This window comes from Erythrolamprus reginae, chromosome 3 (genome assembly GCF_031021105.1).
Source record: "Erythrolamprus reginae isolate rEryReg1 chromosome 3, rEryReg1.hap1, whole genome shotgun sequence".
NCBI classification, from domain to species: domain Eukaryota; kingdom Metazoa; phylum Chordata; class Lepidosauria; order Squamata; family Dipsadidae; genus Erythrolamprus; species Erythrolamprus reginae.
This window is the reverse complement of record NC_091952.1, coordinates 207,894,967-207,907,989: the sequence shown is the minus strand read 5'-3', so window position 1 is coordinate 207,907,989 and position 13,023 is coordinate 207,894,967. Positions and strand designations below refer to the sequence as shown.

Below are 13,023 nucleotides of genomic sequence, written 5' to 3'. Positions count from 1 at the left end.
AATGACCAATTTGCTCAGCAACTGAGATTCTGGGTCTAATTGTGGTTGTATGTTAAGGAAATATAAAAGAAAATGAACAATTTATTTTGATAATAAATTGTCTAACAGGGCTGCCTTTTGGTGCACTCAATATAAGGGCAACAAAACCTCCATTCCTGTGGTGGAATCATAGGCTGAATGGGAGATGAGAGTCAAAAGGGGTGCTAGGATGGAACTACTGTGGAGAAGGAAGCATCATAGATTAGACAGGGAAACCTTATATGTTGGTCCCCAAAGAAATGGAGACAGTCTAGGGCAGAGGTAGGCAAAGTTGGCTCTTCTGTGACATGTGGACTCCAACTTCCAGAATTCCTGAGTTAACATGATTGGCTCAGGAATTCTGGGAGTTGGAGTCCACAAGTCATAGAAGAGCCAACTTTGCCTACTCCTGGTCTAAGGGAGAGCCTCGTAATATAATTGATCAGTGATAATCTAACTGTTGTGGCCTGTTCATGGAGTTTGGGCTCCCTGCATCTGACTATTTCCCCAATAATCTTCTTGTCTAATCCAAAAATCTTAAATTTGTTTTATTTATTTAAATTTATACAGCGATCCATCTATATCAAGCTCTGGGCAGCTCCCAGTCAGCAATTTAACTTCATATTTACAGGTTACAAATATATGACTTTTTTTTACTGCTATATACAATTTCATTAATATCTGTTGTTTCAATTTAGGAGAATAGTCCATTTAACATAGATTTTGAGCTGAATTAAAACCCATCAGCATACTTATTACTAGCAAATAAGTTAATTCCTTATTTCCTCCCCAAATTTATTGATAATTTAAAACAAATGCCCCAAACTAGTCTCTGAGGGATTCTTCTAGTTTGTTCCAAAACATTTTGCCTTTAATAAAAATGTCATGTTATTCTCTCTATAGTTAGCATCTATTCCAAACCTATTTATCTCTGAAACCGTTTTCATTTATTATTACATTCATAGTGAATAGAAAACTGGACTTTTTAAATGAAGACTTGTTACAGGTAGAAGATAATTATTCAAAGCTGTGGGAAATTAAAAGCCAATAATTATTTATACATTTACCCTTAGCCAAATTAATTAAAAGTGTTTATATAGTTTAATAGGGTTAGATTTTAGCTCTACTACTTCATTATTAAATGTGGGGTTTGGCCACTCTAGAGAATAGAAGGACTAGGGTGAGATGATAGCAGTACAGTGATACCTTGTCTTACAAACTTAATTGGTTCCGGGACGAGGTTCTTAAGGTGAAAAGTTAGTAAGACGAAACAATGTTTTCCATAGGAATCAATGGAAAAGCGATTAATGTGCGCAAGCCCAAAATTCACCCCTTTTGCCAGCCGAAGCACCCGTTTTTTGCGCTGCTGGGATTCCCCTGAGGCTCCCCTCCCTGGGAAACCCCACCTCCGGACTTCCGTTGCCAGCGAAGCACCTGTTTTTGCGCTGCTGGGATTTCCCTGCTGGGATTTCCCTGCAGCATCACAAAAATACAGAAGTCCAGAGGTGGGGTTTCCCATAGAGGGGAGCCTCAGGGGATTCCCAGCAGCACAAAAATGGGTGCTTCACTGGCAGTGGAAGTCCGGAGGTGGGGCATCCCAGTGGCGGCGGTGGGTTTGTAAGGTGAAAATAGTTTGTAAGAAGAAGCAAAAAAATCTTAAACCCCAGGTTTGTATCTCAAAAAGTTTGTATGACGAGGCGTTTGTAAGATGAGGTATCACTGTACAGTATTCCAGTATTTGATGAGCTACCACAAAGAAGAGTGGGTCAACTTATTTTCCAAAGTACCAGATGGCAAGACAAGAAACAATGGGATGGAAACGAATCAAGGAGAGAAGCAACTTGGAATTAAGGAAAAACTTCCTAACAGTTAGGACAATTAACCAGTGGAACAGCTTGTCTTCAAAGGTTGTACGTGCCTCATCACTGGAAGTTTTTAAGGAAACCTATTTGAAATGATATAGGGCAGTGTTGGTGAACCTATGGCACACCTGCCACAGGTAGCACATGGAGCCATATCTGCTAGCACGCAAGCTGTAGCCCTAGCTTCACTCCAGTGTGCCGCTCAGTTGATTTTCGGCTCATGCGGAGGCTCTGGGAAGATGTTTTTGGCTCTGGAGGACCTGGGGGGCACGGGGGCATTTCTGCTCTTCCCAGGCTCTAGGGAAGTCTCTGGAGCCTGGGGAGAGTGAAAAATGAGCCTACTGGGTCCACTGGAAATCAGGAAATGGGCCATTTCTGGCCTCCATAGGGTGTCGGGTAGGGGCAGCCATTTTCACCCTCCTTGGACATTTAATTATGGGTTTGGGCACTCGTGCATGTTATGATAGCACACATGCGCTTTCAGACCTGAGGCAAAAAAGGTTCGCCATCACTGATATAGGGTGTCCTGCTTGACCAGGGGGTTGGACTAGAAGACCTCCAAGGTGCCTTCCAGCTGTCTTCTGAGTGATTGATTCCATACTCAAAGGGGTATGGAGCATAAATCATATACTATATATAAAGTCACATGAACATTTAAACCAATATTATGGTTTAAAAAAAGTTTTAAAGAGTTAGGAAAGGCTTTGTTAGCATGCATTCAAAAAATTTCTAAATCTCCAAATTTCTAAAGATTTTATTACCAAGCATGTACTACAATAAATATGAAAGAACTTGATAAAATACTAATTTGCTTATTTCTCGCAATTCAAATAGAGGAAAAACAACTGCTTTAAAATGAGACATTTGGACTTCAAATCTTATTTTGAATGATGATATTATGCAGAAACTAATTAAACTGTTCCATTTTCCCCCCATATAAAATAGTTTATTATCTCCAGTTCTTTGAAGGGGTAATCATCTACAGATTGTCTATTATATCTTTTTTCCAACAGTGTTTCTGCTGTAACTAACTTTGAATTTTGTTGAATTTTATTGTAGGGTGGCTCAGTGTCTTTCTCTTATCAGAGCTTTTTACTTTTTTCTGTTTCTACAAAATCTTCAAAGCAGGAATGTAAAAAGGGCTTACTTTCTTTTTGATGGTAGGGATTTGGATGTTTATTTTTTTTATCCATCGTGTCTGCTTAAATATCTATAACTTTTCAAAATGCATAGATGAAATCAAAGATCTCTATAAAAACAATTGTAATAGAATTTTTTTGATTTCTTTTGTTTGGAACATCTTCCTCTCTTTTATTGGGGAAAACAACGTACTATTCATCTCATACATACCAGAGTAAAATGAGATGAAGAATAAATGTCTTTATCATACAGCATTAATCCTGCATGACGATCAACAAAAACACTATACAGTGGTACCTCGAGATACGAGTTTAATTCGTTCCGGACCTGGGCTCTTAAGTCGAGCAGCTCTTATCTCGAACGACTTTTCCCCATAGGAATTAATGTAAATAATTTTAATTGGTTCCAGCCCTCAAAAAACTCACAAAGTTAGTCTAAATTATGCAGAAAGACATGTTTTTAATGAAGAAATGTACATGTACATATAAATGAATAATGAAGTTTCTTTCACTTAACTTGTAAACTTTCTTAAACTTTTAAATTTACATATGTTCAACTTCTCTGCCACCCAATCCTGTAGGACAGAGGTCCCCAACCCTTTTTGCACCAGGGACCGGCTTTAAGCGATCAAGAGAGGAATGGGTGAATGAATGGACGGAGGGTGGGAAGGAAGGAAGGAAAGAGGGAAGGGACAGGAACAGAGGAAGGAAGCAAGGAAACTTATGAAAGGGGAGAGTAAGAGAGGAATGAGTGAAGGGAGGGAGGGAGGGAAGAAGGTGGGAAGGAGAAAGAAAAGAAGAAATAGAGGAAGGGAAGGTAAAAGAGAGAAAGAAAAAGAACAAGAAAGAAAGCAAGAAAGAAAGAAAGGGGGAAGGGACAGGAACAGAGGAAGGAAGCAAGGAAACTTATGAAAGGGGAGAGTAAGAGAGGAATGAGTGAAGGGAGGGAGGGAGGGAAGAAGGTGGGAAGGAGAAAGAAAAGAAGAAATAGAGGAAGGGAAGGTAAAAGAGAGAAAGAAAAAGAGCAAGAAAGAAAGCTGCAAGCACCCCCCCGAGCCCCCCAGGCCGGCTGCAACCTTTTAAAACACGCGCGCCGCTTCGCAGCTGTCTCCTGAAGCCGAACGCGGAAGTTAGCGTTTGGCTTCAGGAGACAGCTCCTTGGCGCTTGTATCTCGAATTTGGGCTTGTAAGTAGAACAAAAATATCTCTCCCCTCCCAGCTCTTATCTCGAGTTGCTCTTAAGTAGAGCAGCTCTTATGTCGGGGTTCCACTGTAATAGTGAAGCTCTTTTCCTGGTAGAATCTCTTTAAATAATCTTTTCTCAAATGCAAATTAAACATGTTAATGGTTGAATCATTCCTGTATCTAAACTACATTTAGTGAAATGCAGGAACATAAGGCATTTACATTATTACTAGACAACAAAGGCAACTACATTATTACTATAATAAAAAATAAATAAAACCTAACTTAAATTTGAGTCTCCTCTAAAAGAGAGTTACTACTAAAGGAACACTTGTTTATTTTTTTAAAAATAATATAATGTAATGCAATGCAATATAATATAATAGTATAATATATCATTTATTTTATTTTTTGCAAATTACGTGGTGAACATATCCAACACATATTCCTCCTCCTATTTTTCTCACAACAACAACCCTGTGAGGTGAGTTGGGCTGGGAGATAATGATTGGCCCAAAGTCCCTCAGTTGGCTTTCATGATCAAGGCAGAACTTGAACTCAAGAGTCTCTTGTTTTCTAGTCTGATGCCCTAATCACTGGACCAAACTGGCTACAATATAATTGGTTGAGGATATAACTGGTTGAGAATGTTTTATGCACTTACCAAGGAGGATGAATATATATGACATCCTGTGGTACTGCCTTCAAATGAGCTGCTGTTTCTTTTGCAAAAAGAACTTTAAGTCTTGGCTGATTTTCAACAATTCCTTTTAGGATAGAACCATCAGAACAAATTTGTCCCAGATGATGACAGGTAGCTATGCAAAGAGTGCATTCTTCATGAATTTCTAAGATCTTCACAATTAATACCCCAGGTTTGCCACCTAAGCAATAAAACACAATTAAGAATTGATGAAAACATATGAAAAGAAAATTTTCTAAAACTTCTGAGTTACAAATAAGAAATCAGAAATGAGTTTGTATGGACTTCTTTTAATTGCAAGGGTCTTCAGTAAAACAAAACTTTGTATCTCTCACAGAACAGTTTACAGTGTTCCCTCGATTTTCGCGGGTTCGAACTTCGCGGAACGTCTATACCACGGTTTTTCAAAAATATTAATTCAAAAATACTTTACGTTTTTTCTCCCCTATACCACGGTTTTTCCCGCCCGATGATGTCATATGTCATTGCCAAACTTTCATCTGCCTTTAAAAAACATTTTTTAAAATAAACTTTAATAAATAAACATGGTGAGTAATAATCTAAATGATTGCTAAGGGAATGGGAAATTGTAAATTTAGGAGTTTAAAGTATTAAGGGAAGGCTTGGGATACTGTTCATAGCCAAAAATAGTGTACAGTATTAACTTCCGCATCTCTACTTTGCGGAAAGTCGACTTTTGCGGGCGGTCTCGGAACGCATCCCCACAAAAATTGAGGGAACACTGTATTCTTAAGTACTTTTTAATAAACTTAAACATTAAATAATGTCATAATAAAATGGAATTATATTTAAGACAATGCTATCCAAACATTTCCAATTATTTGGCTTGTCAGAAATTGGCATGAAAAACATGTGCTAAAGGCTCTCGTAGGCTAGTAGTTTTCGCAGTTATGAGTCAATTTCCTGTATTTCTATCAAACAACACTCCTCAAAAGACAGAGACTAAATTGACAGGCCTCATAGTCTCACTTCTGAAAAAAGTTAGCATCTAAGAACTTAGTTAACTAACTTATCCTTAGTCATCTTAGTAGAAAGAAAATTTTCTAATAAAGAAAATACTGCATAAATTGTGCAATAAAATCCCAAAGCAAGAGGAAGTTAGTGTGCCACTATAATTTTATCCATTGTGAATATCTCATGAACTATTGAAGAGTGATAACAAAATTGTTTTTAACAATATAAATGCCAATTTTAGCAAGTTGCTTGATCATATGAAGAAGAGACTACAGCTTCTGTGTACAGCTTCCTCTTATTTACAAGCCGTGCTGTTATTCCCCCCCCTCCCCCCCCTTATATTAGATTGTATTTTAATATTTATGTATGAAACATATTTATTTTAAAGAGCTATCCAGCAAAGGAAAAACAAGAAACACATTTGACACTTTGAAATATTAAAGCATCGGAAAAGGTCTTCTGTGATGTTTGAATATGGTGTCCCAGGATTTCTAGGTAACCAGAAAGTACAGCCAAGAAGGGGCTTAAAGTACAACATCAAAGAAACCCTGTTCCTGAAACTGCAGCTGCCCTATCAGTTAAGTTCTACATGGAATTCACTAGGCTAAGTTCTTCCCTGGCAGGTAATTATTTTCAAATACATCCTTAGAATAAAAAAAAGGTTGCATGTCAAATGTGGAGGGAGAATGTGTTGTAAAACCTAGAAATATATCTAAGTTCTATCTATTTTTAAGGGCTCTGGAGAGATTGTTTGGTAAGCTAACCTGCAGCTGATGTGAAAGACAAAGAGAGGGATAAGATGGAGTGGCTGTGGGTTTTGCCTCCCAAGGACAATCCCATCTGTCCGTCCATTACCCTGGGGGGGGAATCATTGACCCCCTTGGAGAGGGTCCGCAACTTGGCCGTCCTCCTCGATCCACAGCTCACATTAGAGAACCATCTTTCAGCTGTGGCGAGGGGGGCGTTTGCCCAGGTTCGCCTGGTGCACCAGTTGCGGCCCTATCTGGACCGGGACTCATTGCTCACAGTCACTCATGCCCTCATCACCTCGAGGTTCGACTACTGTAATGCTCTCTACATGGGGCTACCTTTGAAAAGTGTTTGGAAACTTCAGATCGTGCAGAATGCAGCTGCGAGAGCGGTCATGGGCTTACCTAGGTATGCCCATGTTTCACCATCACTCCCCAGTCTGCATTGTCTGCTGATCAATTTCCGGTCACAATTCAAAGTGTTGGTTATGACCTTTAAAGCCCTTCATGGCACTGGACCAGGATATCTCCAAGACCGCCTTCTGCCGCACGAATCCCAGCGACCGATTAGGTCCCACAGAGTGGGCCTTCTCCGGGTCCCGTCAACTAAACAATGTCGGTTGGCGGGCCCCAGGGGAAGAGCCTTCTCTGTGGCGGCCCCGACTCTCTGGAACCAACTCCCCCCAGAGATTAGAACTGCCCCTACTCTCCCTGCCTTCCGTAAACTCCTTAAAACCCACCTTTGTCGTCAGGCATGGGGGAACTGAAACACCTCCCCGGGCATGTACAATTTATGCATGGTATGTTTGTGTGTGTGTTTGTTAGAAAAATGGGGTTCTCTTTTAAATATTTTAAAGTTATTTGGATTTGTTATGAATTGTTGTGTCTTGTTGTGAGCCGCCCCGAGTCTGTGGAGAGGGGCGGCATACAAATCTTAATAATAATAATAATAATAATAATAATAATAATAATAATAATATTCAGCCTTCCCTTACATATCCCATAAAATTCCTGTTTTAGGTTTCAGTTCAACCTAATTTCCTGTTTTTCTTTTGAGTTGAAAATAACACTAATTCTGTGGTTTGTACACTCTCCAAGGAACAAGAATCCGCAATCTTTCAAATATCTAGTAAAAGATAAACAGAGCAGTTTGTATGACTAGATTTGAAGTATGTTTTCTCCACTTCTAGAATCGAGTCCAGTCCAGGCCTCTACCCCTCCACTGGTTGAATAGCACAGGATGGTACAATTAATTAGTTATGGAAAATAGATTATAACAAACTGGGGACAAGTAATTTTTACCAGCTAGACTTTTTTTTAGAAATTCATACATTAATTGTACCTCAAACTCAGTTTTACTGGCAGTTGCAAGTCTAGTTTCTACCTTCTCAGAGGCATCTTACATTTAAAGTCATACCTTGAGCTTTCAGGAAAAGTATGCTTGAGCATTCGAAATTAAAGCCTGCTCTCAGCAATTGCTTGATTTTGAATACTGTATATGTCTGGTTCAGGCTGCATTTAGTTATTCTAACATTCTCTCCTATACAGTGGTACCTCTACTGTACTTACAAACTTAATTCGTTCCGTGACCAGGTTCTTAAGTAGAAAAGTTTGTAAGAAGAAGTAATTTTTCCCATAGGAATCAATGTAAAAGCAAATAATGTGTGCGATTGGGGAAACCACAGGAAAGGTGGAGGTCCTGTTTCCTCTCAGGAGATTCCTAGGGAGGCTTCACGGAGGCGTCTCCCTGCCTTTTCCAGCCCCGTTTCCTCCCAGGAGATTCCTAGAGAGGCTTCACAGAGGCTTCTCCCCGCCTTTTCCAGCCCCATTTCCTCCCAGGAGATTCCTAGAGAGGTCCCACGGAGGCTTCTCCCTGCCTTTTCTGGTTACAATTTCGGATGCTTGGGTTTGCAAGTGGGAAAAGGTTCTTGAGAAGAGGCAAAAAAATCTTGAACACCCGGTTCTTATCTAGAAAAGTTCATAAGTAGAGGTGTTTGTAGGTAGAGGTACCACTGTCAGTAGCTCACAATCAACACATCAAAAAGCTCTTATAAGTACTATGGTGCCAGCCATATCAAGCAGACAAAAGTTTGAAGAAAAAAAAACCCATACCCAAAGCTAATTTGCATGGAGAAACCTAGAAATACTGACTAAAACTGTTATTTCCATTAACAAAATATTATGAATCTGATCCATTCAGAAAGGTTTGTTATACTTAATCCTATTTGGCTTAGAAACTCTCATACATATTTCATCAATCCGCTATAAAGGAAGAATCTCTTAACTCTGCCCCTTCTCCCTCATTCTACTATGTTTACTATGAGTTCTACATCATCCATATGGTCATAGCATTTATTTTTCCTTTCTAGTGCAGGAAGTGAGCATCTGCTTCTCTGAGGAAGGACATGCTATTGCCAAATCACTGCAGCAATAACATTCTGGACTTCTAAATTATATCCTCTGAGAAGTTGACATATGCTCTAATGAGAAATCGTTGTGGTATCAAAAGCAGCCAGAAAAGATGGCCAGCTACTGTCATCTTGGTATTTTTTTTTTTAATAATTATGAGCCAAAGTTCTTGCAATCAAAAAACTATGTGCATTCATAACAGAAATCACTGAGAAAGGCAAAGTAGCCTCCCTAATTGGGAACTAGAGAACTTATCTAATAGAGGGTGTTTTATAAAGAACTGCTGCCTTTCTAGCGAAAAGTGATATTTAAGTTCAAGTACAAGACACTGTTTTTTCTAATGAAAAGAAATGGATGGAATTTTCTTCTCTCACTGCATCCTATATTTTATAGACCCATATATTGTTTTAGCCCCATTTAAATAGTTCAGAGCTGTTATGAGTAGACCTGGATTCTGTTAGATGTTGAGCTGAGAATTATTGTAAGGGGAGGAGGGGGAAGAAGGAGGGAGGGAGGGAAAGAGGGAGGGAGGGTGGGAGAAACATAGAAGACTGACGGCAGAAAAAGACCTCATGGTCCATCTAGTCTGCCCTTATACTATTTCCTGTATTTTATCTTACAATGGATATATGTTTATCCCAGGAATGTTTAAATTCAGTTACTGTGGATTTACCACCCACGTCTGCTGGAAGTTTGTTCCAAGGATCTACTACTCTTTCAGTGAAATAATATTTCCTCACGTTGCTTTTGATCTTTCCCCCAACTAACTTCAGATTGTGTCCCCTTGTTCTTGTGTTCACTTTCCTATTAAAAACACTTCCCTCCTGAACCTTATTTAACCCTTTAACATATTTAAATGTTTTGATCATGTCCCCCCTTTTCCTTCTGTCCTCCAGACTATACAGATAGGAAGGAAGGAAGGAAGGAAGGAAGGAAGGAAGGAAGGAAGGAAGGAAGGAAGGAAAAATTGATGTAAGCTATCAGATATTTCCCTGTTCTAGAAATTAAAGGTTCTAGAGAGCAATTAAGGATTCTGAACAGTTTGCCCTCTAGTTCCTCATGGTGTGATTATTAAATCAGATTATCTGAGTGATGACAAAGTCTTGGCTTCTTATCTTGGCAAGCATTTTGGAGGTCTTTCTTTCACTCTGAAAATGACATTCAGAGCCCATATTGGTTTCAGAGTGAGTCATTATAGATCTGTAGTATAAACTTCTAGATGAATATGGCACTGATTTTCTGCTCCTCTTCTGCAAAGAAGCTCAATCTCTTTGATCTTCAATTTCTCCAAATACATAAAAAGAAGGCGTCAGAAATCTTTCCTCTAAAGCCCAAAATTTATGTTGCTAAGTGAAACATTTGTTAAATGAGTTTTGCCCCATTTTACAACCTTTCTTGTCATAGTTTTTCAGTGAATCACTGCAGTCGTTAACTTAGTAACACAATTGTTAAAGTGAATTTGGCTTTTCTCCATTGACTTTGCTTGCCAGGTTACAAAAGTGATCACATGACCCCCAAGGACAGTGCAACCATCATAAATATGACTGACTTGGTAAGCATCTCCATTTTGGTCATGTGATCATGGGGAATGTTGCAATGGTCGTAAGTGTGAAAAACAGTCATAAGTCATTTTTAGTGCTGTTGTAAATTCAAACCATCATAAACGAACTGTTGTAAATTGAGGGCTACCTGTTAACCAGAGTTATCCTACAAATAATATTATTTATATTCTTTTAGCCAGATTAAATACCTTGAATTCTGACAAAATGTATTTATGTGGATATTTTGGCTTGAACTAAAAAATATACAATCTGCTTTTAAACAATTGGATGTTGTTCCCCAATATAACAAATGTCCAATTCTTTTGTTTCTCTCTCCATCCCCCCAATAATTTTATTTATTTTTTGATCTTTCAAAATCTCACGTCGTGAGCATTTGCTTTCTGAGTTTCATATATCCATTCAATAATCTTAGCAATACCTTTTTAGTGGTTACAATTCATTATAATTTCATTTTTGATACATCTCTCATATTTCCTTTCATCTTAATATCTATATTTTAATATTTCCCCCTTTATTTTTATTTTAATCCTCTTGTCTTTTCCCTTTTTCCTACTCTTCTCCTTCCTAACAATCAAAGATGTAGTCTTTTCTCACTTTGTAAATTTCTAATATACATGCATATATTTCTAACTTTCAAATATTTTACTTCACTTCTCCATATCACTCTTACTCTTTAATACAAACTAATTTTATTTTCTTAACAATTAATTCTATCACTTTATCACCTATTACTTTACCAGTTCAAATTTTTATCTTTTATGTCCCATACAAAACACATTACAGCATTACCAGCTCTCAATGTTCATATTTTCTAATTTTATACTTTCATTTCTACATACTAATTCATATACATGTGTTTAACCCTGCTGTTCTGTTCGGGTCTGTGAGACCCGAAATCAAGGTTTGAGACCCTGTAAAAAATTTTCCCTGCATATCTGAAACTTGAAATTTCATGACTTTTCATCATTTCAGGGGTTCTCTCTATGAGAATTTTTTTTGGGGGGGTGGGAGGTTTCTTTCTTGCTGAAAAAAAAAACCTCCCTAATGTTATGTTCCCGGGTCACCCTGACCCGGACCGAAAACTCTTCATTTGCAGTGCTTATGTTTGGTCTTTTTGAAAGCTTTTTTCACTTGGAAAGTAGTCTGAACATTTCTTCACACAATGGAATGAAAATTGAACTGAAAAAATTAATCCTTATTGGTTTATTTTGCCCATAAATGTGCCTCCCCCCCCGTTTTTGTGAAAGTTTTTTCAATTTATGGATAGTTTTGCTTGCAAAATGCAGTCTATTTTACTGGAGTTGGTGTGGGAATGGTACCTTGAACATTTCTGAATATAAGAAAAATATAAAGGAACTGAAAAAAATGATTCTTACTGTTTTTTTAACATCAGAAATAAGGCCTCCCCCCCCCCCTGGCTGCTTGCAACAATTTTCACTTTTTATTTTTTTATGCTCCAAATCCGAAATATTCTTTAAAATCTTACGCATTCATTTACTCAATTTAACAATGCTGATCATCAAAAAAATATTTGTGGGGGTGGGGGAAAAATTTTTTTCTTGGCAAAAAAAAAGTCACATTTACTCTGTTCGGGTCATATAGACCCGGATCAAAATGATTTTTTTTAGGTACTTGAATTTGGTCTTTTTGAAAACTTTTTCCACTGGAAAACTAGTTTGAACATTTATGAACATAATGATATGAAAATTGAACTGGAAAAATTGAGACTTATATTTTTATTTTGATCAAAAAGCCCCTCCCCCCATCCTTTTTGAATTTCGTGTCAATTTATATTTTTTAAGGCTACAAATCCCTAAGGAATTTTCCCCCAAAAGGTTTGATATACTAAATTGAACAATCCTGAACATAAGAAAAATATAAATGAACTGAAAAAAATGACTCTTATTGGTTTATTGTTTTATACTCGAGTATAAGCCTACTCGAGTATAAGCCTATTTGAGTATAAGCATGGGGGCCCATTTATGAGCAAAATAAACCAATAAGGATCATTTTTTCAGTTTAATTTTCATATCATTATGTTCAGAAAGGTTCAAGCTACCAATCCCACACCAAAATAGAATAGTAAAATAGAATGCATTTTGCAGGCAAAATTATCAATAAACTCAAAAGTTTTGATATACTAAATTGAACAATCCTAAACATAAGAAAAATAGAAATGAACTGAAAAAAAATGATTCTTATTGGTTTATTTTTGAATATAAGACCATATCATTTTATACTCGAGTATAAGCCTACTCGAGTATAAGCCTATTTGAGTATAAGCATGGGGGCCCATTTATGAGCAAAATAAACCAATAAGGATTAATTTTCTCAGTTCAATTTTCATATCATTGTGTGCAGAAATGTTCAAGCTACCAATCCCACACCAACTTTAGTAAAATAGAATGGATTTTGCAAGCA

The 13,023-nt window shown here is 37.6% G+C and overlaps 1 protein-coding gene across 3 annotated transcripts in view; it reads right to left on the bottom strand.

The window, feature by feature from the left end:
• The window catches only part of SPIDR (scaffold protein involved in DNA repair), a 198,365-nt gene that overhangs the window by 113,588 nt on the left and 71,754 nt on the right, over positions 1-13,023 (bottom strand). For all 3 annotated transcript variants that reach the window (XM_070747729.1, XM_070747730.1, XM_070747731.1), the window contains exon 8: positions 4,869-5,090. In XM_070747729.1, the coding sequence (XP_070603830.1) occupies positions 4,869-5,090 (222 nt within the window). The remainder of the gene's footprint in view (positions 1-4,868; positions 5,091-13,023) is intronic.